This window comes from Urocitellus parryii, chromosome 6 (genome assembly GCF_045843805.1).
Source record: "Urocitellus parryii isolate mUroPar1 chromosome 6, mUroPar1.hap1, whole genome shotgun sequence".
In the NCBI taxonomy this organism is placed as follows: Eukaryota; Metazoa; Chordata; class Mammalia; order Rodentia; family Sciuridae; genus Urocitellus; species Urocitellus parryii.
The window spans coordinates 49155158-49171557 of record NC_135536.1 but is presented as its reverse complement, the minus strand read 5'-3'; the positions used below and the strand labels follow the sequence as shown (position 1 = coordinate 49171557).

General features: G+C 32.4%; 1 protein-coding gene across 1 annotated transcript in view; it reads right to left on the bottom strand.

Moving 5' to 3' along the window:
• Mipol1 (mirror-image polydactyly 1) overlaps nucleotides 1-16400 on the bottom strand; it is a 323741-nt gene that overhangs the window by 142791 nt on the left and 164550 nt on the right. Inside the window, exon 11 of the mRNA XM_026408983.1 lies at nucleotides 13441-13548. Within this exon, the coding sequence (XP_026264768.1) occupies nucleotides 13441-13548 (108 nt within the window). The remainder of the gene's footprint in view (nucleotides 1-13440; nucleotides 13549-16400) is intronic.

Genomic DNA, 16400 nt, shown 5'->3' with positions numbered 1-16400 from the left:
GCAGGGTTATAGTTCACAGTTGTTTTATCTGCACCTCATCAGTTTTTATTGCATATTTATAGACTTGATGAACCTACATGGGTTTTAGTAGTTTGGCTTATGCTTGATGCTGTAATCCATAGAGCTATGCTTCAATGTATTGTTCATTTCAGGGATCCCATAATGAATGTTATTACAGCACTTCCCTATTTGGTATGAAAAGATGGTAAATTTGGTCTAGTTGGGAGTACTGCTTATAAAGAAAGATACTCTCTTGATAAAAAAGTTATTGTGTGGAAAACAAAGCCTGGCATGGGAATAGTATGCTGTTAGTAAACAGGGCACAGACTCTCCCTCCATTCCCCTTGCTCAGAAATTTGTGTTTTGCTATATATTATCTCCTTCCTCTCCTTTTTGCTAACTGGATCCTTTAATAACCTCAGACTGCACATGGCCTACAGCAGCCTCCTTGGCCCCAAGCCTACCTCATGATCACTTGGCTGAGTCTTCAAAGCCAACTGGCTCATTCCCTTTCAGTTTCCCAATTCCAATTTATTGAAGAAGGAATATGACCTACCTATGTTTTCAAACCAGACCACATGGATCAAGGCCACTAGCTAACTTTGGGTTAGACAGAAAATGCATCAGATTTCTAATAGAGAAAGAATGGTTGGAGGATAGCTAAATGAATTTGAGTAGACAACAAAAAAGGCTTGTTACACTCTAGTCTGTAAAATAAATAACATTCCCATTTAATAACTGAGCTCCTCAAAAAAATACTTTACATTTTTTCTTTTAAACTTTCCATTTAACTGGAATTAAGGCTTCCAGCATCATCACAGAACTGATAGTGCAATGATAAAGTCACTGCCGCCCTAGTTACCAAATCAAATGGGTACTTTTGGTCTTAACTTGATGTTGCTGCGGCAAATTACACTGTGAACTCTCCCTTCATAAAATTTAATTCAATTCTGAATTTTGTGAAAACATACTATCTTGATCAGCCCACTATCTTTCAGACTATTCCTTCTCTGCCTCCCTGGTCAACCACTTATTTTTGTATACTACTTTAGTGCTGGAATCACTACTGTTCCATCTTTTTATTTCTCTTCTTCTCACTCTGATCTCTGAGCATTCCCATACACTTCAGGTATGAATACAACCTATCTAAGATCTGGTATAATTCTCTCCTTCTTTTTTTTAATTAATTAATTTTTTTTTGAGAGAGAGAGAGAGAGAGAGAGAGAGAGAGAATTTTTCAATATTTATTTTTTAGTTATTGGCGGACACAACATCTTTGTTGGTATGTGGTGCTGAGGATCGAACCCGGGCTGCAAGCATGTCAGGCGAGCGCACTACCGCTTGAGCCACATCCCCAGCCCCTAATTCTCTCCTTCTTCACCTATGACCTGAGCACTATACTTCCCACCATATGATCACTTAAACCACTAAACGAAGGATATATCCACAAGAGTACTTATAATTTGCTTATGATAATAAGAAGTGGAAAAAAATAAAAATGTTCTAAAATAAAGGACTGAGAAAATTAAACATTGTGTATCAAGGAATCAAGATCTAGAAAACAAAATAAAAAAGGATCATGTAGATCTGCATTTATAGATACTGAGAGATCTTCAGGACATATTAGTAAGTGACTCCATTTTTTTGTTTAAAATATACTCATAACGATATTGAGAAAAAATGCTGAAAACATGGCTTTAATTGACACATGCACCCATTTTTGAAACAATTACCATGGCAAAAGAATCTGATAATCTTATTGGTCAGGAGTGAGACCTACAGTAGTAGTACCTTCCACCAAATTTCATCTGAGGAGAACCATGGTTATAAAAATAAGGTGCAAGCTAAATTAACTCTGAATAGCAAAGCTATGGCTCTGCAGCGCCACTATATTGGATAAATGTAAAAGGAGAGAAAAGAAGGAAGGGAGAGAGGGAGGAAAGAAGAAAAGAGGGAAAGGAAAAAAGAGGGAAAGAGGAAGGAGATAACATATATAAAAAAAACTTAAAGCAGTTTAAAGGAGAATACTATACAATGATGGAATGTATATGTATAGTCCCCAAAGAATTAAGAGTCATGAACAGTATAAGCTTTATGCCATGTTCTTTTGTTCCTCAAGTCGTGTGTGAACAACATACAGGGACTCAGGTCAATACTGCACATGCAGTGGATTAATATCACATCTGAAGAACCCTGAGCTTAAGGAACCTCAATTGTTTGTAATATGCTACAAGAATACCTTCCCACCTTTGCCGCAATGGGAAACATTATTCTTATTGTATTGGTGAGGAAACTTCTATACCCTCCACTTTCAAAGTGCCTACCTTCAAGGGACATAACTACCTTTACAAGGCTATATGCTAAATATTCTTTAAAACATAGTGTGGAACAAAGGCTGTCCCTGCAAGTATATAAAAACAAATGTACAACTCCACCCCCACCTCCATGGGAGAACTATCTCCCAATATGATTATTTTAGAGGGTCACAACCAGTATTAGTTTTTTAAAAATTTACTAGAATAAAGTGTCTTAAAAAAAAAAAAATATATATATATATATATATATATATATATTAGTGTATATATCCTTTCCTTTCCTCACATTTTTTTCTTTAGTTGTATATTTATATGTGTTTGTTTATTTACTGAGTTGTGACAATAAACTATAATTCATGCTGAGATGCCTGAAACATACTTTACTATCTGGTTATCCATAAATATTTATTTATAATAATGTAAATACTAAACACTGAAGTAACAAAAAGGTGAGAAAGCTAAATCCTCAACTTCACAGAGGGAAGCTAATTAATAATAACTAAAAATAAAAAATAAAATAATAGCTAAAGTATTTCCTGTAGACATATAGTATAGACATGGAATAAAGAACTAAATAAGTCAAAAGTGATCTTGTTTGTGGAGCTGAAATCAGGAAACGATGATGAGGGAGAAGATTTTTTTTTTAATTACAATACTTATAGAATCATTTGACTTACAAATGTTTCATTAAAAACAAAAACTTGAAAAACATTACTAAATACAGCTAAGTATTTACACACAAAATATTTTTCATAGCAGTATTGAAAACAAAACTGCAATCAACCTAAATATTCAATTTTTAAAAAAGCAATAAAATTATGGCATATCAATGCACTGCAAATTATGCAGCATTTAAGGGAATAATTATAAGAGTATTTAAGTCACTGAAGTATGAAGTGAATTGTATGAAGTGAATTGCATGTATGGCATTAATTCACTAAACATTTATAGCATCTAGACAATGAATATTATGTGCCAGACACTTGTGCAGGAAATGTAGCCAGGACAGTTTTCAGGTGGTGCACAGGTGAGGTCAAATTGTTAAAAGCTGCTACGTGTTCTGATTGGTCAGCATCTTTGATGTCCTGAATGCCCAGTATTTTTAATACCATCAGTAGATACAGAGGTGCACAAATCTCTGACCTCATGAAACATTCACTCCTGCTAGGAAAACAGACAGTACAAATGATAAAGAAAAATATCCTAAGAGGATAACAAGTCACATTAGAAAAAAACAAGAAGGGACAGAGAAAACACTGACGGGGAAATGAGTTGAGATATTCCTTGCTGAGTAGACAGCATTTAAATCAATTTCAAAAAGATAAAAATGAGCTGTTTGAACATTTGGGAAAATGTTCTTTGGAAATAGAAACAGGAAGTTCAAGACTTTGACACGCAAGCATGCCTGGTGTGTTGGAGGAACATCAAGAGGCTAGTATTCCTGAGGTGAAATATGACATCAGGGAAGTCCTAATGGCCAGATCAAGAGGTCTTGGAGGCTTGTCCTCTGAGTGAACTGACCAGCTATTAGGAAGTTCTTTACAGAGGATTAACATAACACCTAATTTGTATTTTAACAGGATCATTCTTCATGCTGTACTGAGAATGGAGGAAGTCAAGGATAGAAGCAGGAGATCATTTAGAGGCTTTTGCAATAATATAGGCAAGAAATGTTAAAGCTTTAAAGACAGTAGCAGTGGAAGTGGTAAGATGTAGCTGAAAAACTGATATTTACTAAAAGTACAGTTCAAGAGAATTTGTTTACAGATAGGATGTAGAGTGAAAGAGGAGAGGAGTCAAAAATGACTCCAAAGATTTTGGCCTAAGCAACTGGTGGAATAAAAGGATGTTCTTTATTCAGATAGAGTATGGAGAATCAATAACTTTGGGGAATCAGATTAGGAGTCTGGTTTCTGGCATATTAAGTTTGCAATGTTTATTTGTATCCAAGTTATGACAGGCAAACTTTAATATGGCCCCCAGATTCTTGCCTCCTCCTATTCATGCCCTTGTATAACTTCCTGCCCTGGAGTATGAGCTGGATTTAATGGCTCAATTTTAAAAAATATATTTTGAAGTAATTACAAATTTATAGGCAGCAGAAAAAAAGTATGGGGAGGTCCCATGTACTTTCCATCTGATATACCCCAATGGTTAACATCTTGCAAAACCATGATAAAATACCTAAATTACCAAGCTGACACAGTGGCACAATCCACAGAGTTTATTCTGATTTCACCAGTTTTATATGCACTCATGAAAGTCTAAGTGTATAGTTCAATATAATTTAATAATTTGTAAATTGATGTAACCACAATCACAACAAAATTTCAGAACTGTCCCATCCTGGAACCTCTTATGCTATCTCTCTGTAGCCATAACCCTACTATCTTGGTATAATTACTAATCATAAACCATTTTTAAAAAATGTCTTAAAGAGGGCTGGGGTTGTGGCTCAGAGAGAGAGAGCGCTCACCTAGCATGTGTGAGCCACTGGGTTCGATCCTTAGCACCACATAAAAATAAAATAAAGATATTGTGTCCACATATAACTAAAAAATAATACTTAAAATGCCTTAAAGATAAATTATGTGGTTATCCTACCTATAATAAAACTAATTTGAAATTGACTGCTCTTCCCTTAATTCAGAATACAGGTGTGCCTTAAACCAGTTTATCTCACTTATACTACTGAATAAATGAGCTATGACACAACATCACAAATTTGTAAATTCACATTACTTTCTAATTGAAATGACTTGAAATGTTATCCACTTCCCATTTTGAAGACACAAAATAATTTAACAAAGATCACACGGTTAATCGCAGAGCAAGGATAAGAAAACACGTCTTTGACAGTTACACTAATATTCTTTCTACTAGTATACATGAATCATTGGCATAATGTATCATACTTTATAAACAGATTGCACATATATTTTATCAACTGCAATAATGTCTCTTTTTATTTATTTATTTTATTGATACTGGGGATTAAATCCAGGTTGCTTTACCACTGAGCTATATTCCCAAACCTTTGGAAAAAAATTTAAAATTTTGAGATAGGGTCTTACTAAGTTTGCTGAGGACCTTGTTAAGTCTGGTCTTGAACTTGTGATCCTCTTGCTTCAATCTCCCAAGTCAATGGAATTACAGTCATGTGCCATCACACCTGGCTATATCTCTGTTCTCACATCTTGCAAATATTTTTTTCCTCTTTAAAATTAAATGTGACTTAATGACACTTTTGTAAACTTCTTTGTTTGTATGTGGTGCTGAGGATCGAACCCGGGCCGCAAGCATGCCAGGCGAGCGCTACCGCTTGAGCCACATCCCATCTGCAGCCCTCATCTTGCAAATATGGGACCCAATACTCAAAGAAGTTAACTGCATTTCCCAATGCTGTAGAGCCGATAAAGGGGAATATGGTATTTTAAAATTCAAAATATATTACCAGGGTTATCTACTAGAAAATAATTCAAAACCACACCCCACTGTATAGAAGGCTGCTATCATCAAAGACAGCACAGCAATATGGCTGCTGCAGGAAAAGGACTAAAAGCTCATCTTAATACACAATTTCATCTTAAGAAGCTGTTATTATCTATTATTCCATGCAGTGAATAGCATTTGCTATTTACTCATCTTCTTAAAAGAGTTTATTCTGCAGTGAACTCCAAATAGCAAAGGACAAAATGAACAAGCTAAAGGTTCTTCTATCAATATTTTTAAGTCAGTAGTAAAAACTGGAATGCTTAAAATACATTGTTCAATTCATGAACCAAGAAACTTTAGCACAAAATAGAAATCCTTCTGAAGAGTCATACTTGGGCACAGGTAGTGATTATTAAAACACTATAATATCAGAAAAACTCCATGTCATCCATGTCTTGAACATATTAGACAATAAAATATTAACATCAACTGGAATAGATTAAAAATAATTGTACTTAAAAATTTCGTGATTGGCTAATATGATTTAAACAATATGCTAAATTAAATTTTAAGCAGATAGTAACATGAAAAAACCCCCATGATCCTTTATGCTTAACAAATTTCTGATTTACTGGAGGCAAAAATAAACTAAAATAGGAGACAGGATTAAAAATAAAGTCATAACAAAAGCAAAATCCAGAATAAAAGAATGTGACATATTTAGGAAAAACCAAGGAGTAGGTAATGTCATGAGTTTAGCAAAACTAGAGAAACAATCTTAAAAACAAAACAAAAACAAATCAAGCAGGCAGGGATTAACTAGGATAAAACAATAGTATGGAGTCCTAAATTCCATATTCAGAGAAAGGCTTGGATTTCATTCCATAGGTAATAGGAAGCAACTGAAGATTTTTATTTATACAATCATTATTTACTCTTGCCCTTGATAGTTATTTTCAGTCTGAAATACTTAAAATATTATTCCTCATTTTCAGTCTTTCTTTCTTTCTTTTTCTTCTTCTTCTTTTTTTTTTTTTTTGGTGGTACTTGGAATTGAATCCAGGAGCACCTTACCACTGAGATACATCTCTGATATTTTCTTTTTTCTTCTCTTTCTTTTTTTTTTTTTTTTTGAGACAGATCTCCTTAAAGTTGCCCAGACTGGCCTCAAACTTAAATCTTACTGCCTCAGCCTCCCCAGTCACTAGGATTGTAGGTGTGCACCTCTGTATCCAGCTATTTTTAATGTATATATAATATTTGATGATTGTTGTAAATTTAATGTGTCTGCCATTCCTTTATAAATGTGTTCTCTAATGGGTTCTTTCAAGAACTGTTTTTTTTCCACTTCAGTGTTCTGCACGATTTTTAAAAATATATCATGATTGGAATTCATTTGGGATTCTTAGATCTGAGGTTTCCATAATTTGAAAATTCTGGTAAATTTTTTCATCATAATTTCTTTGTATTTTGAATCCCCTGCCCGCTTCTCTGTATATATCCTCTGGATTTACGAAAAGATCTGCTTTAGATCTTTAAATTTTGTCTTTTTAACATCTCTTCTATGTTTTTAATTTCTTATTTTTTCTGGTTTCAATCTCCATATTTGCTTCAAATCCATCTTTTAGTTTACTAATACTTTCTGAAACTGTGTATAGTTTGCTGTTCCACCTATTCATTATCTAATTTTAATTTTATTTTTAAGTTTTGTAAGTTCAATGTAGTTTCCCCCAATCCAGTCAATTATTTCTCAAACCTCTTTTTCCTCAAAGATATGAACACACACTTTCATTGTATTCTGTGACTGATTAAAATGCCAAAATTATTTGTGAACTATGAGATTCTGTTGCCTTTATTTTCTGACTTTCATTAGAAGTATCTTTTTCTCTTATGCATTTTCCAATTTCTTTTTCTGTTAGCTCAGAGTCTTTGAAACTTTATCTTCAGGAATTGTTAAAGACAAATTGTGATGACAGTTTGCTTTAGTTTGTTGTCTATGAGCCTCAGCAGGGCAGGACCAAATTAAATCCTCAGCTCTTATAACCATATGTGCAGCAAAAATCAGGCTACCTGTGTGGTACTAAACCTGCCTGAAAGCTGGTGATGAATGACAAATTCTCAGAGAAGAATTTTTTTCCTTCTCTTCAGTTAAGAAAGTCAAGTTCCCCCAATGTCTTATTTTGTATAAAGGGCTTGCTTCCTCTTCGCCTAAATACTAATAACATTAATACTAATGGTGAGGTCATCTAGGATACCAGCTTTAGGAGAGGGGCTCTTATCATGTTCCCTAGCATAAAAAGGCTCTATCTTGCCCTTGTGGCCATTAAAATAGAAGCTCAAATTCACCAAGATTTAACAAATCTACTCAGATTGAAATAAAAGAGCCCAGGTACTTATTGCCCAGTTTGGTTTTTTTTTCTTCTCCTTTTCCATTATTATTATCACTGGTTTTGGGTCTTGGCAGATTCCTTTTTTTATTGTCATCTCAATAATATTTTTGAAAATATTCTTAAAATTTAAAAAATTATCTTTTTTCATTGTTTTTTGGTACTACGGGTTGAACCCTGCAACACTTAACCACTGGCCACATCCCCAGCCATTTTTTTGTATTTAGAGATAGGGTCTCACTGAGTTGCTTAGGATCTCACTAAGTTGCTGAAGCTGACTTTTAACTTGGGATCCTCCTGCCTCAGCCTCCCAAGCTGCTGGGATTATAGGCATGCACCAACACAACTGGCCTTTTTCTTTCTTTTTTAATGTCCATAAGGGTCATTTACCTGTGTTTTAGAAAAATAGCTGATGGCACCTCTCTAGAGGTGAGAAAATGAAGACAAATAAATTAGGATGGTACTGTGATTGTCTAGTCATGACCCTGACTTAAGATAAAATGAAAATGAAGGCAGAAAGAAAAAACTGCTACATAGCTGATGGAACTAAAAGACAAACTGTTTTCAAGGTGGGTGAGAGTGTGGAAGGATATGAAGATCTCCTCATTTACTATGGCCTACATGTCTACTAGGAGAATGGCAGTACCATTAATTAACTGATATTGATGGATCAAATGGAGAGTAAATAATAGAAAACTGTTAAGAATTACATTAAACATAGTTTTATATTCTCTTCCTCCCCCCAAAAAAGTCAAAGGGCTTAATGTTCTCTAAGTGCTCGTTGGCTAAGGGGCTCAAGGATGTTGAATGACTTTTCTCAGCCTTCTCTTCATGACTGTAAAATGGCTGCTAAAGTTACAGAGAGCAGTAAGTGTTCACGATAGTAAGAAGGGAAGGAGTGATATTGCTTGTTTCATCTGCCTTACATTAGAAAAACAAAAACTACTCCCAAGGCACCCTTTCCCTTCCCCTACCCTTGTTGTACACTCCCTTTAATGTCTCACTGGCAAAAAGAAAGGATGAGAAAGTGTTTAACTTTTCAACAGTTCTATAGCAGAGACATACAAAGGAGACTATGTTTGGAGATAAGAAACATCCTGTTGGTGAGAATTTGGTGCAACAGGAATTCTCATTCATCAGTGGTGGAAATGCAAATGGTACAGTTACTTTGGAAGAAAGTGGCAATTTCTTACATAAATTAAACATAATTTTACCATATGACCCAGCAATTACATTCCTTGGAACTTATTCAAATGAGCTGAAAACCTTACATTCACACAAAAACCTGCACACAGTTGTATAGAGGAGCTTTATTCAAAATTGCCAAAGATTGTAAGCAACCAAGAGGTCCTTCAGTAGATGAATGAATAAACTGTGGTACACTTAATAATGGAGTATTATTTAGCCTTAAAAAGCAATTAGATATAACGGCTTCAAAAAACAAATGTTGAAAGGACTATAAGTATTGTGTAATTTCTGAAAGACATAAACTATGGAGAGTAAAAACATCAGTGGTAGTCAGGGAACAGAGGATTGAAAGGGATGAATAGGGAGTACACAGAATTTTAGGGGCAGTGAAACTTTGAGTTTCAAAGAAGAGAAAAATGATGAAGACACAGCAACAGAGAACTAGGAATGAGTATTTGAAGAGCCAATAAAATTGAAATCTGTTATCATTACATTGATTAGGATGTTGGATATGATAATGAATAATGAATAGATAATGGTTTATTTACCATCAGGGTCACTTATAATCTAAGAAAGAATGGCTTTTAACAGAATTATATTAAAGAACTCCAATTGTAGGAGGTTAAAGATGTGTGATAAGGCAATTGGTAAAATAAAAAGAAGAAAGGTAATGTACATAAACTGTCTTATTAAGTTCAATGTCGGGCTGGTGTTATAGTTCAGCAGCAGAGAGCTTGCTTTGCACATGTGAGGCACTGGGTTTGATCTTCAGCACCACATGAAAATAAATAAAGATATTATGTCCAATTTAAAAAAATCTTTAAAAAAAAGTTCAATGTCTACATATTTAAGGTTAATCTAAATTTATTTCTAAACCATTAAATGTCCACAAATGTGTTCTTCAAGAATCCAATTTCTATTTCAATTGTAATTGGACACAATACCTTTATTTATTTATTCATTCATTTATTTATTTTTATGTGGTGCTTAGGATTGAACCCAGGGCCTTACACGTGCTAGGCTAGCCCTCTACCGCTGAGCCACAACCCCAGTCCCAGGAATCCAATTTCTTAATGTCAGTGGACACAATTTATTTTAAATGAGAAAATAAATAAGGTTTATTTTTTTGTAAAGACAAAAAAAAAAAAACAAAACCCACCCCCAAACCTCTATATATACAAGTATTGGTATAATTCAGTTCCTCACACTGTAGGTACCTCTCTGTTTTACCTTTTATTAGGGAATTTTTTTAAATACATAAAACTAGGAGAAAAACGTGCCATATCTAATAAATTCACTTAGTGTAACTCCTTGCTACTCCAAATAGAATGTTTATAAATGACCAAGTGTATTTGTATGTTTTACCATAAAAAAATTAGGAAGAATTTTCCAGTTATTAGAATAAACAAAGACATTATTATTTGAATGACACTAGATTATTGAAAAGTATTTCCTTGTAAGTAATTATGATGATGCTGTAATCTTCAATTTGGAAAGAATGGTTGACAATTAACTTAAGATTTTTTCTTCCCCAAGCATATTCCTAGAACTCTTCCTTATTCTAATATACTCCATGTTTACATAAATGTCAAAATATACTCTATTGTCATGTGTATCTAAAAAATACTAATAAAATTTTTTTAAAATTGGACAAGAACAATGTGTATGTTATCTGTCAAATAAAATTCTCTACACACACAAAGAACTGTTTCTTTTAGAAAGTTCAGTGAAATTCAGTAAACAAGTTGAATTTTTTAATTCCTACTCTATCCAAATCTACCATTATTAGTAATATTCATAACAATACTATTTATAATAAATATATTATTGGTAGACTGAAAGCTTTAACATTGCTCTTAATGCTGATTTAGATATAAACTAAATATTAAATCAGTTAACAAAAATGATACATGTACATGGGTTGAAAAAGATAAGCATACAAAAAAGCAGAGTTTATTATTCAAAGCTTCTAGGACAACTTATAGATAGAGCAGTATATTTTTAAAAAGCACCAAACAACAAAATTCCTGAAAGGTAAGAAAAACTTTTAAAATATGATTTAGAAAAAATCAGATACATTATAAACAATCCAATTTTCATAATAAATTTAGAGTTTCTCATGATGAAATATGGTTTAAAATGACTAAAAATAATTCAAAGTCGGTGTCACATAAGATGGACATTTTAAAAGAGCCTAAATGAATACAGAGGCTTATGAAAGACTGAGCTGATGAGAGAGTTTCCAAAAACTAATTCTTCTTCCTTTCCTTACTCTACCAAGAATTTAAGCTGGCTTTAGCTAATGGATGAGGTTATCAAGGACTAACAAAACGCTCAAAAATCTGAAATTTTTGCATAAAAAGATGAGAAACTAGAAAATACTAATGTAGTACATTTTTCAGGAGTAAAAATGAGCTATATTTATGTATTACTTTAAGTTTTATGCTCTATAGAAACTGCTCTTGTATAGTGGTCTGGTTTTTGTTTTGAACTTGTGAGTTTCTTTTGGTGTACTTATTTTCTTCTAATTTTAATGATCTCTTAGAATTGTGTATCTATTTCTTTTCATAATTGAAGCACCATTTAATTAAATTTAACCTAAACATACAACCCAAAATACCAGAACAAAGGCCATGCAATAACTATATACTTAACAAACTGGAATTTTTAAATTGAGGTCCTGTTTTAAATGGAAACAATCATATTATATGAAATCTCTCCCCTATTGGTGATAATTTAGCATGCATTCTGGAAGCTGCCTTAAAAATAATGTTTTCCATTTCGCAGGTAACATTTAAAACATTGTCGTATTTAATTTTCATAAAGGAGTCTACTCTTTGGAAGTAAATAAGAACAATCATAGCAATCTATAATTCTCTCTTTTCTCACTTATCTTTCTGGTCTAACTAAAAATTCAATCAGAGATAAGAGAAAATACGTTGTACTAAAAAACAAAGTTATTATAAGCTTACCACTAAGAATTTCAAAATGAAGTTAAACATATTTTGTAGAAAAATCTGACTTCTACTAAACCTCCCACTTTATTGACAGACTAAAAATACTTTTCTCAATTTTGATAGTGAGATTTCTTAATTCTGGCCTAGTGTATGACCCTGTTAATACCATGGTATTTGCAATCTGCAGCAAAAAGTGAATTTGAAAGAACAATATAATCCTCTTGGTAGCAAATCTTTTCTTACTATACAATAAAACAATGATAAATCTTTTGTTTTCCATGGATTTTCTTTAACCTGTTCCTGAGAATGCAAGCACCTTGAGGGTAGAGGCCATTATTGTGTCACATGCATTATAATAGGAATCCAGGGAAAAACAAAAAGATAGAATAGAAAGTCACAAGCATCTGAAGAAAAAAATGTAATTACCAGAATCAAAACAATGTGCTTTTTCACAATTACTGAATGTATACGACAATGACAATTTATCATATAATATATTCCTCACTTGTTTCAGGTTCTAGTTGAATATATTAGCTCTTTATTTTTTTAAATATTATGTTTTAGTTATAGTTAAACACAATACCTTCATTTTATTTTTATGTGGTGCTGAGGATTGAACCCAGCACCCCGCATATGCTAGGCAAGCGCTCTACTGCTGAGCCACAAAGCCAGCCCAACTCTTTCTTTTTTGTTGTAACACTCTAAGTACTCTTTCAGTTCCCAAACTCACTTCACATATGCTTCAGGAGTGTCAATTCTGTGGGTTACTCCTGTGACAACTCATTTTAAAAATTATTATAATTTTTAATAGAAAGGGCCCAAGATTTAATTTTTCCTCTCAGTGAAGTTACTTTTTTTTTATTAACTATAAAAGGTAATAACATAAAAAAAAACTGAAGAAGAAACAGAGTAAATAGGTACTAAAAGTTATTAATACACTACTCAAAATTCAGAAAATATGTTGTTTTCACGTACACATACATGAAATAAAATAATACCATAACAGAAGGGTGCTGTATCTGTGTTTAAAGAAGGGGTTGTTGGCAAACACCACAGCTCACTTCTGCTGAAATGTACACAACTGATATATGCAGCACAGAAAGCTGGCACCAAAGGCTTACAACCTTAATTTGCCTGCAAGAAGGAACGGAGATTTACCTTCAGAGCACGTTCTTGATTGTTTTCAGCAGTCAGATGTCTCATGTTGTTTGCTGAAGTCTGGTTCTGCTCTTTCAGATGATGAAGCTCCTGCTCTAGCCGTTTGCACTGCCACAGGGGAAGAATCCCATTAAGTAAAGGAGTTATAGCATTTTTTTCGCCATATGAATTAATGTAAATAATACCACTGTATTCTCTAAAAGACAAGGTTTTGTTTTGTAACAAGAATGGTAAGTAAAAGTAATACTGAATACAAACAAAATAACATTACATATAGTACTCTGGTAATTAAATCACAATTTTCAGTTACCCTTCTTATTCTAAATATTATGATATAAATCACAAAATACTTATTTTTTTAAAAATAATTAAGGTCAAACTATATTCAAAATTATTTTCTTCATTAATTGTTCTGATTTTATAATGTGCTGGTTGTATAGAAGTATGCTTCTAAGATTCTCATTAGATTCAAAATACACCACAATATTATATTCTATGATTGGTTTTTATTAATGTTTTAAAATAAAAATAATCCATAAAATATACATTAAGAGATATTTCATGTTGCAGAGAAACAATCCTGCCTTAAATAGCCAAAATAAAAACCAGTAAACCTATGCTATACTTGAGATTAAAATAACACTCCCCCCCCCAAAAAAAGAGATTTTTAAAGAAATCTAAACCATTTCATACAAAGTCATACAGGTTATAAACTGATAGATTGCCAATCAGGACAGTATAAAGACATTTAGAAGATTGGTTAAAGGAATAAACTACTAAACCAAAGTTTTAGAAAAAAGTTAAAAATCACTCCTTATTTTATTTTCAATTAGGATATTTAAGTACCAAGAACACATATTGATTCAAGATCTGAACAAAGTTCTTTCCAGATTATTTGACAATGAATAAAAAAATTAGTTTTCATAATACAATCAAATTGGTGTTTCTTACTATCCTAATATTGACTTCTTCTGCCTCTGACCTCTATAATACTAAGCAGTCTGTACTGTTTCCTAACTTTGAGCAATATATAAAGCTTTTAAATGAAAAAGTCTAACCAGACTCCTGATATTGACTTAGATTACATGACACTTGTATACAAATATAACAGTGAGTATACACATCTCATGCATACAAAATAAAGTATAAAGCACAAACACCTTTATAAAGGAAATAAAGTAACCACAATATCAAGACATTTCAAATTAATATTAATTTAATTTAGCAGATAGTTTTGTTGAAGCTAAATAGTACTGACTGATTCAGTGGTATATCCTTTTACATTACCATGTTCAGTTCCATCATGTGCTAAATGAAAACTTAACTCACTGACCACATTTAAAAAAAAATTACAGTGAAAGTTTTGTGACATGTATCACTTAGCTTTTATTTGAATTTAGAACATGTAACATGATTTACATTCAATCTAACACCTGTCCTTTTTAGCCTATAGCATGTTGTGTTGGTCATGTAGTGTTGGTCATGTCGTGAAGACAAAACTCATGAGCCATGAAAATGAATAAGGCACAGTAGTATCATAGTTCAGTAGATATCTTCTGTATCAGAATTATCCTCTATATTTTCAATAAATTTTAACACAGAATTATTAAGTATTATAATGGAATGACTAAATATAACCCGTGACAGCTCAAAGGAAAAATGGATAATTTTGATAATGGAAGAAGTATGTTTCATGAAGCTGATGACAGTTGAGTTGGGTGTGTTTGGGATACATGATTTTCTAAGCTAAAGCTGGAAAAAGAAAGAATATAAAAGAAAAGGAATGAAGGTGAAAACATCAGGGGTATATACCAAAAAAGTAAGGGAGCATGGCAAGTTATCTGACCACCTATTTTTATTTCAAGTAAATGTGGAATAACCTCAAAAGAAAGGTTTTCCCCCATCTACATAATGCAAAAATTTAAAAAATCATTCATTTTGCTCAAAAAATAAAAGTTGAACTTATTTTCTTTTGTTTAAATTTAAACATTGATCTGAGATTCAAATTATGTGAACCAAAGAGTTTTGAAGAGCGCACAAAATATAAAAATGCTCTTGTCAAATACATGCTTGAGATTTGTATTTATATAAATTTATATTTAAATTTATATTTAACCATATTAAGGTTTATTTAGATTTATTTAATCCTATATGATTTATTCATTTACTTTTATACTAAAAAAATCTAATACCCTCCCTACAATCATATACTCATGTATAATTTCTTCTAGTTTGCTTTTTTCTATAATCTTTAATTTTGAAACTTATGTATTTTGATGCAGAACATGTATCTCTTTATTCACTAGTAATTATTATATTGTAGTCATTTTATAATTTTATATAATATTTTAAAAGTAAACAATAGAAGAGAAATATTGTTTCTTCTCTATTCAAAATCTACCCTTTATATCTAAAGTTTTCTTAATATCCTCACCAGTATGATCTTTATACATGTTTTAATTGTTTAAAAATTTGTCTTTTCACATATAAAGAGGGAATGGAATAATAGAATGGAAACTGTTATATCTATCATCAAATCTAAGAAATGTAAATAAATCTTTCACAATTCCTTCGGATTAACAAAACAAAACATGAGGGTTGAGGATGTAACTCAGTGACAGAGCACTTGCCTAATATGCATGAGGCCCTGGGTTCTATCCACAGTATCAAAAAAAGAAGAGAGAGAGAGAAAGAGATATAACACACTATAAAACATATGTCTCCCCTTGAATCTTGCTCTTCTTTTCTCCCTCAAGAAACACCTACTCTTCAGTGCATTTTTATTCAGCCAATATTTATTAAGCAATTATTCCATTTTCAGATTATGGGATTATGGGGGATACAGCATTCATCAAAGTTGATAAAAATTTGTGTCCTCATGAAGCCCATCTTCTAGTTGGGAAAAAAGAGACAATAAATAAATAAATGAAATATATAGTACGATAAAGATAAAAATATTA